This window comes from Anolis sagrei, chromosome 1 (genome assembly GCF_037176765.1).
Source record: "Anolis sagrei isolate rAnoSag1 chromosome 1, rAnoSag1.mat, whole genome shotgun sequence".
NCBI lineage: Eukaryota > Metazoa > Chordata > Lepidosauria > Squamata > Dactyloidae > Anolis > Anolis sagrei.
Window position 1 is genome coordinate 338,574,987 of NC_090021.1, and position 15,875 is coordinate 338,590,861.

The 15,875-nt window shown below is 45.2% G+C and overlaps 1 protein-coding gene across 2 annotated transcripts in view; it reads right to left on the bottom strand.

The window, feature by feature from the left end:
- The window catches only part of NID2 (nidogen 2), an 87,669-nt gene that overhangs the window by 21,527 nt on the left and 50,267 nt on the right, over positions 1–15,875 (bottom strand). Inside the window, exons 10-13 of one of the 2 annotated variants that reach the window (XM_067463103.1) lie at positions 12,193–12,321; positions 7,072–7,215; positions 5,488–5,607; positions 3,027–3,260 (exon numbers count right to left, since the gene is read on the bottom strand). In XM_067463103.1, coding sequence (XP_067319204.1) covers positions 3,027–3,260; positions 5,488–5,607; positions 7,072–7,215; positions 12,193–12,321 — 627 coding nt within the window. The remainder of the gene's footprint in view (positions 1–3,026; positions 3,261–5,487; positions 5,608–7,071; positions 7,216–12,192; positions 12,322–15,875) is intronic. The other variant, XM_067463104.1, reaches the window with a different exon arrangement.

Sequence of the window (15,875 nt, forward strand, 5' to 3'; positions counted from 1 at the left end):
TGAAAGGGTTAAATAGATGCAATGACTCAGAAAAGGTGCAGCTCAACATAAGCAAGTGTGCCTGTACGCCTCAGTGTTAGCTGCTTTCCGTATGAGAGAAGCCTCAGTATGAGAAGGCTCCAGTGTTAGTAGGCCTCAGTGTGAGAAGGCTTGGTGTGAGAAGCTTCTGTGAGAGAAACCCCAGTTTGAAGGCTCCCGCGCATGAAGCTAAACAGGAACAAATGCAAGAGACTCCACTTAGGCAGAAAAAAAACGAAATGCAAAGATACAGAATGGGGGACGATGCCTGGCTCGAGTGCAGTACGTGTGAAAAAGATCTTGGAGTCCTTGTGGACAACAAGTTAAACATGAGCCAGGAATGTGATGTGGCGGCAAAAAAAGCCAATGGGATTTTGGCCTGCATCAATAGGAGCATAGTGTCTACATCCAGGGAAGTCATGCTCCCCATGCTCTGTTCTGCTTTGGTTAGACCACACCTGGAATATTGTGTCCAGTTCTGGGCACCACAATTGAAGGGAGATATTGACAAGCTGGAATGTGTCCAGAGAAGGGCGATTCAAAGGATCAAGGGTCTGGAGAACAAGCCCTATGAGGAGCGGCTTAAAGAGCTGGGCATGTTTAGCCTGAAGAAGAGAAGGCTGAGAGGAGATATGATAGCCATGTATAAATACGTGAGAGGAAGCCACAGGGAGGAGGAGGGAGCAAGCTTGTTTTCTGCTTCCTTGGAGACTAGGATGCGAAACAATGGCTTCAAACTACAAGAAAGGAGATTCCATCTGAACATGAGGAAGAACTTCCTGATTGTGAGAGCGTTCAGCAGTGGAACTCTCTGCCCCGGAGTGTGGTGGAGGCTCCTAGTTTGGAAGCTTTTAAGCAGAGGCTGGATGGCCATCTGTCAGGGGTTATTTGAATGCAATGTTCCTGCTTCTTGGCAGATTGGGGTTGGACTGGATGGCCCAGCAGGTCTCTTCCAACTCTGTGATTCTATGATTCTAAGGCCCCAGTGTGTGAAGGCTGCTGTGTGTAAAAAGCTACTGTATGAAGCTCTTGTGTAACTTTGATGTGAAGAGAAGCTCTGTGAGAGCAAAGCTGTTTATCTGCATGAGAAAGAAGCCCAGCGTTGATGCAAAGAAGGAAGTATAAAGAACTTCATTTGTAAATAGCTCTTTGCAAATACTGCAACCATATTATTTTACTATAAAGAAAATAACAAATAAATAAATAAATAATCGGTACTGACAAGATTACCACCTGTCAGCTGCAAAAGGCCACCCTGCTTGGATCTGCATGCATTATTCGCCAATACATCACACAGTCCTAGACACTTGGAAAGTGTCCGACGTGTGATCCAATATAGTGATCTTGTTTGTTGTGTACTCATCTTGTTGTGTTTCTAATAATAATAATAATAATAATAATAATAATAATAATAATAATAAGGCTCTGGCATAAACCAGTCCAGGTGGTCCCAGTGGTCATCGGCACACTGGGTGCCATGCCAAAAGATCTCAGCCGACACACAAACTGCTATCAGTACTAGTCCACACCTCTTGCATTCCAGAGTGATGTATGACGTATGAAGCACGATGCTGCATCCATTTGTTCTATACATTTGATTTATGACCTCTCTAGGAATGCTGTTCCCTCCATGGTTCAGTTAACTCTTTCCACACAAGAATACTTGTGTGGAAAGCACTTGGCACATAGCTACTGCATTTTAAACATATATACATACTTTGAAATCTACATTATAAATTGCAAACAGCTTCAACAAAAAGATCAATGCAATTCTAGGCTAGATGAGCAGAAGTGCTTGTGGTGTTTAGATTGAGGGGAATAATAGTCCCACATTATTCTGCTTTGGTCAAACTTCACGCTGTGTCCAGTTCTGGGCAAAGGAGTTCAAGAAGGACATGGATACAATGGAAGGGGTCCAGAGAAAGGTGACCAAAATAATCAAAAGTCTGGAAAACAATCCCTATGAGAAGCATTTTAGGGACCTGGGTATGTTTAGCTTGAAGAAGAGATGGTTGAGAAGAAACATGACAGCCATGCTTAGATATTGGAAAGGATGTCACACTGAGAAGGGGGAAAGTTTGGCTCCTGTTGTTTCAGATATTAGGACACAATGGAGCAATGGATTCAAACTATAGGAAAACAGAGTCCATCTAAACTTTAAGAAGAGCTTCCTCATGGGAAGAATTGATGGGACAGTGGAATCTGGTACTGCCTTTGTGTCCAATGGAGCTTCTGGAGGGCGCAGGGAGCATACAACTCCTCTGCTGTACCAGCTCCACTGGCTACCGATCAGCTACCGAGCCCAATTCAAAGTGCTGGTTTTGACCTTTAAAGCCCTAAACGGTTCTGGCCCTACATACCTATCCGAACGTATCTCGGCCTATCAGCCCACCAGGACCCTAAGATCTTCAGGAGAAGCCCTTCTCTCTATCCCACCTGCTTCACAGGTGCGGCTTGTGGGAACGAGAGATAGGGCCTTTTCTGTGGTGGCCCCCCGGCTTTGGAATGCCCTCCCTACTGAACTAAGATCAGCCACCTCGCTAATGGCATTTCAGAAGAAACTAAAAACTTGGATGTTTGTGCAAGTCTTCAACTGATTTTTGATGTGATGTTGTTTGACCATGGACTAGCAATCAAGGATAACGAATTGGACTACGATTTAAACGATGAGATGTCTCGATCTGTATTGGTGGCCCAATACTATGTATGTTTTGTATGTTTTCTTAATTTTAATCTATATGTTTAAAGTGAATTGTATATTTTAACATGTTGTAAACCGCAATGAGTCGCCGCATAGGCTGAGATATTGGCGGTATACAAGCGTACCAAATAAATAAATAAATAAATTTTGAGCAGAGGCTGTATGGGCATCTGTTGGGAGGGCTTGCATTGTGTGTTCCTGCCTGGAAGGATGGGGTCAGACTGGCTGGCCCCTTGGGCTCTCTTCCAGTTCTAGGAGTCTATGCTGAGAGCAGAAAAGGTGAGCTAGGAAGGAAGGCATCACTAACCTGGAGCCCTGCAAAGTGGTGGAGGAGCACCTGGAGGAACCTGCGTCCCAGGGATCTCGTTGCCATCCCTGTCCACACACCAACACATCCCAGTGCTGCCGTGGCATTGCAGTGGTCGGTAGTTCCCCTGGTCATCACAGTCTGGTACATGGGGTCCCCCTGGGAGGGATGGCCCCCGCTGGCTTGCATACAGCCGCTGATGTTGGCAGCGGGTCATTGCTGGGGGCAAGGTCTCTGTAGGGCAGAAAAAGTGTGTTTTGCTCAAGATTTTGCAGCAGGAGTACAAAAATAACCGTGTGCAATGCAGACCCACAATCCAAAGGTTAACTTGAGGAGAGAGATTTCACTTCTGCACAGAGAATCATAGATTGCTCTCTCCCCTCTTTGAAAGAACTTTATAGGTCTTGCAGCATTAAGAACGCTCAGAACATTCTTGGGGATCCATCTCACCTGGATACAGCGTTCCCTCACTACTTTGCAGTTCACTTTTCACGGACTCGTTGTTTCACAGGATTTTGCCTCCCAGTTTATGAATGGTTGCCATTGCCCGGAGTGGCATTCTAATCCCACCTCCTGGCAACAATGGAGTGCAGAAAGGGGTTTCACCCTTCCCCTCTGGACAGAGACAGCCAATCTGTTAGGGATTCCTCATTTTCGGAAGAGGAAGGGGAACAGAGAAGTGCTCAGGAATTGGAGGGAGAAGAAGAATTAGGCTATGAGGTTGTGCAAGAGCCCATATTTCTAGAGAGACGAAAGGAGACAGAGCACAGGCGGTGTTCAGCTAGAATAGCTGCTAAAAACGCTGAGCTAATTGGGAGATGCCCTAGCACCTCCTATGTGGGGAATTCAGGGCTATAAATCAGAAGCAGGAGTAGTCAATGACTCTGGTGCCGATGTTTTCACTCCAATTGAATCTGCTCTGTGTCTGCTGCTAAGGACTTAGAGATCATTGCTCGTTGTCTGATGGAAGACTGCTGTTTCTTTTGGGACTTTGTAAGAGACTTTAATTTGTGTCTGCATTAAGACTTCCTTGCTTTCTTTTGCATTTTTCAACTGCATCTGCTTATCTGATAGCCAACAAAGCAATAATGTGATCCACACATTCAACTCCGATTATGCTTGAAATTTCTCTCTGAGTGATACGACAATCGTCCTGAATCAATCTGTTAAACTTTTGCTTGTGAAACTCGGTGGTTGCTGTCACAGGACGTCCAACTCTTTGTTTGCCACGCAAGTCAGATGGTCTCACCTCAACATCTTTAAACTTACTCGCCCAACGATGAACAGTACTCACATCAACACAATCACCATAAACAGCTTGCATTCCCTTTGGAGTGACACCTTCTGCTGTCAAGATTTCAATGGCTGCACGTTGTTTAAGTCTGCTCCGGGTTTTATACTTCGCACTTTAACAACACAACCGTTCAATGCTAAGACTTCCCGCCAAAATGGAACTGTAGAAGAGAGTCTACTGAACAAGCCAGTACCTGTTGTGGTTCAACAACAACAGCATGATGGGGATGAGAGGGAGAGTGCAGCTGATGTTGGCTTTCAGTTTTCTCAGTCACAGCCTGTATCTGTAGAGAGGCTGCAGTTCTCACAGGAAAGGAATGCAGATGATAAGACAGACGCTGAGAACCAGGGTCAAGGTGCCCAGGTGTTGAGACGGAGCCCACGGATTGCGGCCAAGTGTTGAGATCATCAGTTGGGTGGGAAAGCTGATTGTTTTGATGTTTAGTGAATATATGCTCTGCTCTGGAGATTTCTAGTTGTCAGTTCCAACGTTGCTTTATGGCTAGCTCCGGCTCCGGGCCTTGGGGAAGGCTGCTTCATGCTATTTCATGGACTTTACACTGAACCTGTGCTTCAAGTCTCCTGCTTTGGCAATATGGATTATATTGGATTATAACCTGTACTATTGATGTTTTCCCTGCTTATGAACTGCCTTTTGTTTGGAAACTTCACAATAAACTATATACCTCACAACTGTGGCTGGTTTGTTGTGGAGAGCAAGGTGAATCTTATTCTGAGACACAACAGTACCTGCTACATACCAGTACAGCCATGTAGGTGGAGGCATTACTTTTCATTCAACCTTCGTATCTTGAGGATGGGAAACAAGGCTAATATGCAAAATTCATTTTGGTTCCATATACACCAGGTATGGGCCAACTTGGGCCCTCCAGATGTTTTGGACTTCAACTCCCACAATTCCTAAAAGCCTACCGGCTGTTAGGAATTGTGGGAGTTGAAGTCCAAAACACCTGGAGGGCCCAAGTTGGCCTATGCCTGGTGTACACCATAAGGGCATACATTAATTTATACAATACTTTTAATGATTTTCTGCAGGAAACAAAGACTGGCATCGACTGAGCCATCCCAAAGCAAAGGGGTTGCTATTTCAGCCACTCAGAAAGACAATTACAGATGTTAGTCTATTAGAATCACCTGTATCCCATACCTGGAGAGCAGTGGAAACCATCACCTTCATAGCCATCCCGGCAGCGACAAGAGAAGGATCCGGGAGAATTGTGGCAGACGGCAGCTTGATGGCATTGCCCTTCCGCGCATTCATCCACATCTGCAGAGAAATAAGAAATCCCATTGCATTGAGTTCAGACTATATTAATTCTACAGGGTAGATACATGAATGGATAGTCCTGATTTAATACAAGTTTTCCTCTAAATCAAAAGGCAGTATATCTTTAACCTACAGACCAGGTTTTGGCACAGCTGGTTGGGAACTCGGCTGCATTAAAATCACTACTGACCAAAAGGTCATGAGTTCGAAGCCAGCCCGGGTTGGAGTAAGCTCCCGACCATTTGTCTAGCTTGCTGTCGACCTTTGCAGCTCGAAAGACAGTTGCATCTGTCAAGTAGGAAATTTAGGTACCGCTTATGCAGGGAGGCTAATTTAATAATAATAATAATAATAATAATAATAATAATAATAATAATTTATTTTTATACCACTCTATCTCCCCGAGGGGGACTCAGGGTGGTTTCCAAGTAACATCACCAAAACATACAAAGTAAACAGCCCCTGGACAAGTGCCTGGCCGCTGTGGCTGTCTGGATGAGGAGGAACAAGCTGAGGATCAATCCCGACAAGACAAAGGTCCTCCTGGTTGATCGTAAACCGGATCGGGGTATAGGGTGGCAACCTGCGCTGGATGGGGTTGCACTCCCCTTGAACTCGCACATCCGCAGTCTGGGTGTCCTCCTGGACTCATCACTTACGCTTGAAGCTCAGGCGTCGGCGGTGACCAGGAGGGCCTTTGCACAATTAAGACTCGTGCGTGAAGGCGGATCTGGCCAGGGTGGTCCATGCCTTAGTCACCTCCAGATTGGACTACTGTAATGCGTTCTACGTGGGGCTGCCCTTGAAAACAACTCAGAAATTTCAGTTGGTCCAATGGGCGGTGCCAGGTTGTTAACTGGTGCTCCTTTCAGGGAGCGGTCAACCCTCCTGTTTAAGGAGCTCCATTGGCTGCCATTCATTTTCCAGTCCCAATTCAAGGTGCAGGGTCTGACCTACAAAGCCCTGAACGGTTTGGGACCCACCTACCTGCGTGACCGCATTTCTGTGTACGAACCCACATGATCTCTTTGATCAACTGGAGAGGCCCTGCTCACGCTCCCACCTCCTTCACAGGTGCGATTGGTGGGGACGAGGGAGTTCCAGAGCTAGGGGGCTAGGGGGCCACCACCAAGAAGGTCCTCTCTCTCATCCCCACCAACCATGCTCGTGATGGAGGTTGGAGCGAGAGAAGGGCTTCCCTGGCAGATCTTAGAGCCCTCACTGGTTCATAGAGGGAGATATGATCAAAAAGATAAGCAGGACCTGAACCATTTAGGGCTTCGTAGGTCATAACCTGCACTTTGAATTGGGCCCAAAAACTTATCGGCAACCAGTGGAGCTGCTTCAATAAATGCATCCTTCGACCTTCCAAATACTAGTTTGCCTCTTTGCGTCTCTCTCTGTAGCATCACTTTGGAAGGAAATGACCAAGCCATGCCAAAATAGGCTTTCGCTTCCACTTACCTGTGCAGTTGTGCCCATTACCAGCAAAACCAGGAAGGCACACACAGGTGAATGAGCCACGTTCATGGGGCACACATCGCGCCTGATCTGCTGCGGCACAGTTATGAGTGCCATCTTCACACGGATTGGATGGCGGGGCAACCACTAGAGCAAGGAACAAGATGGGAGATCAATTACACTATATAACAAGGTTTTTCGGGCTGTATGGCCATGTTATAGAAGCATTCTCTCCTGACATTTCACCTGCATCTATGGCAGGCATCCTCAGAGGTTGTGAGGTTTGTTGGAAACTAGGAAAATGAGGTTTATGTATTTGTGGAATGATGTCCAGAGTGGGAGAAAGAACTCTTGTCTGTTGGAGCTAGGAGTGAATGTTTCAGTTGGCCACCTTGATTAGCATTTGATGGCCTGACAGATTGGGATATAAACATTTTAAATAAATAAATAATATTTTTTAGGTGTGCCTTGTTACTACCTGGCAAAATCCTTTGCTGAGAGGTCATGAGGTGTTCCTGATTGTTTCTTGTCTGGAGTTCCCCTGTGCTTGGGTCTTGTTCATTATTTACTGCTATAATTTTGGGATATCTTGAGGATGGGACCCAAGGCTAATATGTAACATTCATTTTGGATCCATTTACACCTGGTATGGGCCAACTTGGGCCCTCCAGGTGTTTTGGACTTCAACTCCCTCAATTTTAGAGTTTTTTAATACTGGTAGCCAGATTTTGTTCACCAAAACTACGTTTGGGACCACCAAACGCAGCAGCATTGCCCAGACACGCATCAAGGAACATGAAAGGCACTACTGACTACTTCAACCAGAGAAGTCAGCCATAGCAGAGCACCTGATGAACCAGCCTGGACACAGCATTTTATTTGAGAACACAGAAATGCTGGACCACTCTCACAACCACCATGTCAGGCCACTGAAATCCACAAGAAGCATGTGGACAATTTGAACAGAAAGGAAGAGACCATGAAAATGAACAAAATCTGGCTACCAGTATTAAATAACTCTAAAATTATAACAGAAAATAAAGAACAATGCTCAAACACAGGGGAACTCCATACAAGAAACAACGAGGAACACCTAATCACCTCTCAACAAAGGATTCCCCCAGGCAGTAATAGGGCACACTTAAAAACTGTCAGGCCATCAAATGCTAATCAAGGTGGCCAATTGAAACATTCCCACTTGCCTCAAGCAGACAAGAGTTATTTCTCCCACCCTGGACATTACACAGATATATAAACCCAATTTTTATAGTTTCCAACAGACCTCACAACCTCTGAGGATGTCTTCCACAGATGCAGGTGAAACGTCAGGAAAGAATGCTTCTTGAACATGGCTAGACAGCCTGAAAAACCTACAACAACCCAGTGATTCCGGCCATGAAAGCCTTTGACAATACATCCTACTCCTGGTTTCCTGTTTAAATGTGAGTTACTTTCTTTGATTTGTTATACTCCAGAAACTTTGTGTTTGTGGCCGCCACAACTAGGTTGAATTGCTTTGAGATATTCATTGAAAAACTAGAGCAAAATGTGCTGCAGAATGATGTCCCTCCCACACAAACAAAGTTTTTGCAGTTTAATAAACTTTTCCCATGTTTTTGTGATGGAACCAATTAGGAAATGACATTTATGGCATTTCCAGTACTTGGTTTTTGTTTTTTCAAGGAAAGTTTCTAGTGTATTGTCGAAGGCTTTCATGACCGGAATCACTAGGTTGTTGTAGGTTTTTCGGGCTATATGGCTATGGTCTAGAGGCATTCTCTCCTGACATTTCGCCTGCATCTATGGCAAGCATCCTCAGAGGTTGTGAGGTCTGTTGGAACTAGGAAAAGGGGTTTATATGTCTGTGGAATGACCAGGGTGAGACAAAGGACTCTTCTCTGCTGGAGCTAGCTGTGAATGTTTCAACTGACCACCTTGATTAGCATACAATGGGCTGACTGTGCCTGGGGCAAACTTTTGTTGAGAGGTGATTAGATGTCATTTGTTTGTTTGTTTCCTCTGTGTTGTTGTGCTGTTGCAATTTTAGAGTTTTTTAATACTGGTAGCCAGATTTTGTTCATTTTCACGGTTTCCTTCTTTCTGTTGAAATTGTCCACATGCTTCATGTGGATTTCAATGGCTTCTCTGTGTAGTCTGACATGGTGGTTGTGAGCGTGGTCCAGCATTTTTGTGTTCTCAAATAATATGCTGTGTCCAGGCTGGTTCATCAGGTGCTCTGCTATGGCTGACTTCTCTGGTTGAAGTAGTCTGCAGTGCCTTTTGTGTTCCTTGATTCGTGTTTGGGCAATGCTACTGCGTTTGGTGGTCCCTATGGAGACTTCTTGTCCACAGCTGCATGGTATATGGTGGACTCCTGCAGACGTGAGAGGATCCCTCTTGTCCTTTGCTGAACGTAGCATTTGTTGGATTTTTCTAGTTTCTAGTCCTTAACTAGTAAACTACTCAATGAAACCACAGGAAATGGATCATCCAACGTAAGCTCTCCCAAATTTCGTTTCTGGGTCTTATCAGTGCAACTGCAAATGGAGAGTTAATGAATAACATGCTGGGGGGAAACCTCAATGCCAAGCCTTGATGCAATTTCAGGGAAACCAGAGAGCTTCTCACTGATATCGGCCAAAATCTGGGAAAAAGAACTGCCAGAAATTGTAGTGTTTTTTAAAACTGTTGTTAAAGCTCTGATTCCCAAATTGTCTCTTCTTTTCCTTCATGTGGGGGCTGATAAGAATGACTCGAAGGTACATAACAATAGCAATAAAATGGAGAGGGCAAAAGTCTACAAAAGCACAAAGAATCCAAAACCATGAAGAAAAAAACCCAAAGATTAAATTTATTGGGTAACTAGCCGTCCCCTGCCATGTGTTGCTGTGGCCCAGTCTGTGTATATGTATTTTGTGTGTGTATATACTGTATACCCTAATCTATGTCATGTCTTGATGCTTGTGGGTCAACAGTATTTCTTGCTGTTTCTTTGTCAGTGTTGATGTGGAGAGTGTCTGGTTTGCCTACTCTGGAACATGCAATTGTCCTTCTTTAGGAATCCCTTTCAAATCTATGATACTATATCTGTGTATCTATCATATCTATCTATATCTATGACTGGATGGCTCTTTGTCAGGAGGGCTTTGATTACGTTTCCTTGCCCTGGTGAAGGGACTTAGACTCAATGGCCTTAAGTATTTTCTGTTGGTCATGGGGGTTCTGTGTAGGAAGTTTACCCCAATTTTGTCGCTGGTGGGGTTCAGAAAGCTCTTTGATTGTAGGTGAACTATAAATACCAGTAACTACAACTCCCAAATGTCAAGATTCTATTTTCCCCAAACTCCACCAGTGTTCACATTTGGGCGTATTGAATATTCGTGTAGAGTTTGGTCCAGATCCATCATTGTTTGAGTCCACAGTGCTCTCTGGATGTAGGTGAACTACAACTCCAAAACCAAAGGACACTGTCCACCAAACCCTCCCAGTATTTTCTGTTGGTCATGGGAGTTCTGTGTGCCAAGTTTGGTTCAATTCCATCGTTGGTGGGGTTCAGAATGCTCTCTGATTGTAGTTGAGCTATAAATCCCAGCAACTACAACTCCCAAATGAGAAAATCAATTTTTTGAGTGATGTTCACTCATTGGGTTGTTAGGCGTTTTCTGTCCAAATTTAGTGTCAATTGGTCCAGTGGTTTCTGAGTTATGTTAAACCCACAAATGAACATTACATTTTTATTTATGTAGATGATAATGACAGATTTTGCTAGATAGTCGTTCCAGTCTGAGTGGTGCCAGAAGTCACAGGTTATGGTTTCCGGATGGGGATGAGGAGGTGGTGGGGCAGAGAAAATAATACATGTATTTTGGGTTGTTGTAGGTATTTCGGGCTATATGGCCAGGTTCTAGAGGCATTTTCTCCTGACGTTTCGCCTGCATCTATGGCAAGCATCCTCAGAGGTAGTGAGGTCTGTTGGAACTAGGAAAAAGGGTTTATATATCTGTGGAATGACCAGGGTGGGACAAAGAACTCTTGTCTGCTGGAGCTAGGTGTGAATGTTTCAACTGACCACCTTGATGATTGTGAGATCTGTTGGAAACAAGGAAAATTGGTGTATTGTCGAAGGCTTTCATGGCCAGAATCACTGGGTTGTTGTGGTTTTTCCGGGCTATATGGCCATGGTCTAGAGGCATTCTCTCCTGACGTTTTGTCTGGATCTATGGCAAGCATCCTCCGAGGTAGTGAGGTCTGTGGAATGGCCAGGGTGGGACAAAGAACTCTTGTCTGCTGAAGCTAGGTGTGAATGTTTCAACTGACCACCTTGATTAGCATTTGATGGCCTGGCAGTTGTTTGGTGTGGCTTGTTGGTGCCTGGGGCAATCTTTTGTTGAGAGGTGATTAGATGTCCCTGATTGTTTCCCCTCTGTTGTTTTGTTGTTGTAATTTTAGAGTTTTTTCAATATTGGTAGCTAGATTTTGGCTACCAATATTAAAAAAACCTCTAAAATTACAACAGCAAAACAACAGAGGGGAAACAATTTAATATTGGTAGCTAGATTTTGGGAGCCCCCGGTGGGGCAGTGGGTTAAAGCACTGAGCTGCTGAGCTGCTGAGCTTGTTAATCGAAAGGTCGCAGGTTCAATTCCGGGGAGCGGCGTGAGCTTCCACTGTCAGCCCTAGCTTCTGCCAACCTAGCAGTTCAAAAACATGCAAATGTGAGTAGATCAATAGGTACCGCTCCGGCGGGAAGGTAACGGCGCTCCATGCAGTCATGCCGGCCACATGACCTTGGAGGTGTCTACGGACAACGCTGGCTCTTCGGCTTAGAAATGGAGATGAGCACCAACCCCCAGAGTCAGACATGACTGGACTTAATGTCAGGGGACTACCTTTACCTTTACCTTTTAGCCAGATTTTGTTCATTTTCATGGTTTCCTCCTTTCTGTTGAAATTGTCCATTTGCTTGTGGATTTCGATGTATTTTGATTGTTGCATTTTGTAGGTTGTATGCTTTTTTTCATATATCACAATTAAAATTTACTTAAACGAGACAGACTGATTGTGAATTGAGGAGAAACCTTGGATCAACTTCCAGGAAAGACTGGGGCTTGTTCACCCTCTTACCTAGGCAAGTGGCCCGGTCCGCTGCAAGCTCGTACCCAAGAGGACACTCGCACCGGTAACTGCCCACCGTGTTGACGCAGACCGACTCGGGGCTGCAGCGGCTGATGCCCGCGGCACATTCGTTGATATCTGAAGAGAGGGGACAGCAAGAGGGAATGAACCAGGAAGGCAGGATCATTAAGTTTGCAGAAGACACCAAATTGGGAGGGATAGCCAAGACTCCAGAGGACAGGAGCAGGATTCAAAACGATCTTGACAGATTAGAGAGATGAATGGCCAAAGCTAACAAAATGAAGTTCAACAGTGACAAATGCAAGATACTCCACTTTGGCAGGAAAAACGAAATGCAAAGATACAGAATGGGGAGTGCCTGGCTCGAGAGCAGTACGTGTGAAAAAGATCTTGGAGTCCTCGTGGACAACAAGTTAAACATGAGCCAATAATGTCATGTGGCGGCAAAAAAAGCCAATGGGATTTTGGCCTGCATCAAGAGGAGCATAGTATCTAGATCCAGGGAAGTAATGCTACCCCTCTATTCTGCTTTGGTTAGACCACACCTGGAATATTGTGTCCAATTCTGGGCACCACAATTCAAGAGAGATATTGACAAGCTGAAATCTGTCCAGAGGAGAGCGACTAAAATGATAAAAGGTCTGGAGAACACGCCCTATGAGGAGCGGCTTAAGGAGCTGGGCATGTTTAGCATAAAGAAGAGAAGGCTGAGAGGGGATATGATAGCCATGTATAAATATGTGAGAGGAAGCCACAGGGAGGAGGGAGCAAGCTTGTTTTCTGCTTCCCTGGAGACTAGGACGCGGAACAATGGCTTCAAACTACAAGAGAGGAGATTCCATCTGAACATGAGGAAGAACTTCCTGACTGTGAGAGCCGTTCAGCAGTGGAACTCTCTGCCCCGGAGTGTGGTGGAGGCTCCTTCTTTGGAGGCTTTTAAACAGAGGCTGGATGGCCATCTGTCAGGGGTGATTTGAATGCAATATTCCTGCTTCTTGGCAGAATGGGGTTGGACTGGATGGCCCAGGAGGTCTCTTCCAATTCTTTATGATTCTATGATGAACCACGCCTGGCAGCAGTGCGCATTCCCATCCCCAATGTGATCCAGGACGTGTTTCCACGAAGATCTGGTCGGCCGTGGATCTCCCCTGGTTCGCCCCCATCACTCCCCGTATTATCTCAGTTCATTCTGGGCAGCCGTTCAGCCCTCTTGCGGTTAGAAAAACACAAACGGTGCCAAATGGTTCCAGATGTTTTTCCAAGTTCCAAAGCTTAACCTCTTAAATGTGATGAGAGAGCACAAGTTCAGCTTCGAATAACACTAACGGCAGGGGACGGAATTTCTATCTGAGCTGAAGTAAGAGCATGCACAAAAAGGACAAAGCTCCAATTCCTGTGTACACTCAAGCTATCAAATATTAGAAAGCCCAGGAGACTCTTGCACTCTGATGGGCATTTCCTTTCCGATGCATTACTTTCTTCCTTCTTCATATTCTGCCTTAGAGAGTTCTCCAATTTCTCTTTGCCTTCTCTTTAAATAACCCAGAACTGGACACAAACATGCCACTGGTAAGTTCTAATTCAACAAGGCCCATCCAACCCTCAATATGACCACACCTGGAATATTGTGTCCAATTCTGGGCACCACAATTCAAGAGAGATATTGACAAGCTGGAATGTGTCCAGAGGAGAGCGACTCAAATGATCAAGGGTCTGGAGAACAAGCCCTATGAGGAGCGGCTTAAGGAGCTGGGCATGTTTAGCCTGAAGAAGAGAAGGCTGAGAGGAGATATGATAGCCATGTATAAATATGTGAGAGGAAGCCACAGGGAGGAGGGAGCAAGCTTGTTTACTGCTTCCTTGCAGACAATGGCTTCAAACTTCAAGAAAGGAGATTCCATCTGAACATGAGGAAGAACTTCCTGACTGTGAGAGCCGTTCAGCAGTGGAACTCTCTGCCCCGGAGTGTGGTGGAGGCTCCTTTTTTTGAAAGCTTTTAAACAGAGGCTGGATGGCCATCTGTCAGGGGTGATTTGAATGCAATATTCCTGCTTCTTGGCAGGGGGTTGGACTGGATGGCCCATGAGGTCTCTTCCAACTCTTTGATTCTATGATTCTATGATTCTAGGGCCCGTCCAATCCTCAAGAGCGTTTTTGTGTGTGTTCATGCAAGAAAGCGAGAGAAGAGGGAGAAAGAGAGGGACAGGCACACAGAATAGCCTCTTGTACCCAGCAATCCCTTCTTAGCCATTGGAGTAAACTGAGGCCCCATCTACACTGACTGTTTAATGCAATTCTAAGCTATCCAAACAACAAACTCCCACAAAAGCATGCAAAAGAAATCCCTTTATGTGAACCAGTGCTTTCTGGTTTGCAATTCAGGTCTCACGTTGGTTCCAGGACTTCCTATTTAATCATCTGCACAGCAAAAACCACTTTCTTCAATACCAGTTTGAAATTTAATAAATAGTAGTAGTAGTAGGAGGAGGAGGAGGAGGAGGAGTAATAATAATATATGAGGATTTAAAGATCAAATTGCAAAGACTACGGCACAAGCCAGTCAAGGTGGTCCCAGTGGTGATGGGCACACTGGGTGCAGTGCCTAAAGACCTTGGCCTGCACTTAAACACAATCGGCGCTGACAAGATTACCGCCTGCCAGCTGCAGAAGGCCACCTTCCTGGGATCTGTATGCATTATTCGCCAACACATCACACAGTCCCAGACACTTGGGAAGTGTTTGACATGTCATAGAATCATAGAATCATAGAATCAAAGAGTTGGAAGAGACCTCATGGGCCATCCAGTCCAACCCCATTCTGCCAAGAAGCAGGAATATTGCATTCAAATCACCCCTGACAGATGGCCATCCAGCCTCTGCTTAAAAGCTTCCAAAGAAGGAGCCTCCACCACACTCCGGGGCAGAGAGTTCCACTGCTGAACGGCTCTCACAGTCAGGAAGTTCTTCCTCATGTTCAGATGGAATCTCCTCTCTTGTAGTTTGAAGCCATTGTTCCGCGTCCTAGTCTCCAAGGAAGCAGAAAACAAGCTTGCTCCCTCCTCCCTGTGGCTTCCTCTCACATATTTATACATGGCTATCATACCCCCTCTCAGCCTTCTCTTCTTCAGGCTAAACATGCCCAGTTCCCTAAGCCGCTCCTCATAGGGCTTGTTCTCCAGACCCTTGATCATTTTAGTCGCCCTCCTCTGGACACATTCCAGCTTGTCAATATTTCTCTTGAACTGTGGTGCCCAGAATTGGACACAATATTCCAGATGTGGTCTAACCAAAGCAGAATAGAGGGGTAGCATTACTTCCTTAGATCCTATTGCTCCTATTGATGCCGGCCAAAATCCCATTGGCTTTTTTTGCCGCCACATCACATTGTTGGCTCATGTTTAACTTGTTGTCCACGAGGACTCCAAGATCTTTTTCACACGTACTGCTCTCGAGCCAGGCATCATCGTCACCCATTCTGTATCTTTGCATTTCATTTTTTCTGCCAAAGTGGAGTATCTTGCATTTGTCACTGTTGAACTTCATTTTGTTAGTTTTGGCCCATCTCTCTAATCTGTCAAGATCGTTTTGATCGTTTTGATAATTACCTAAGCCAAATAGTCAATCCAGTCATAGTCATAGTCATATTTGTAGTCACAGTTCATCACAGTTCA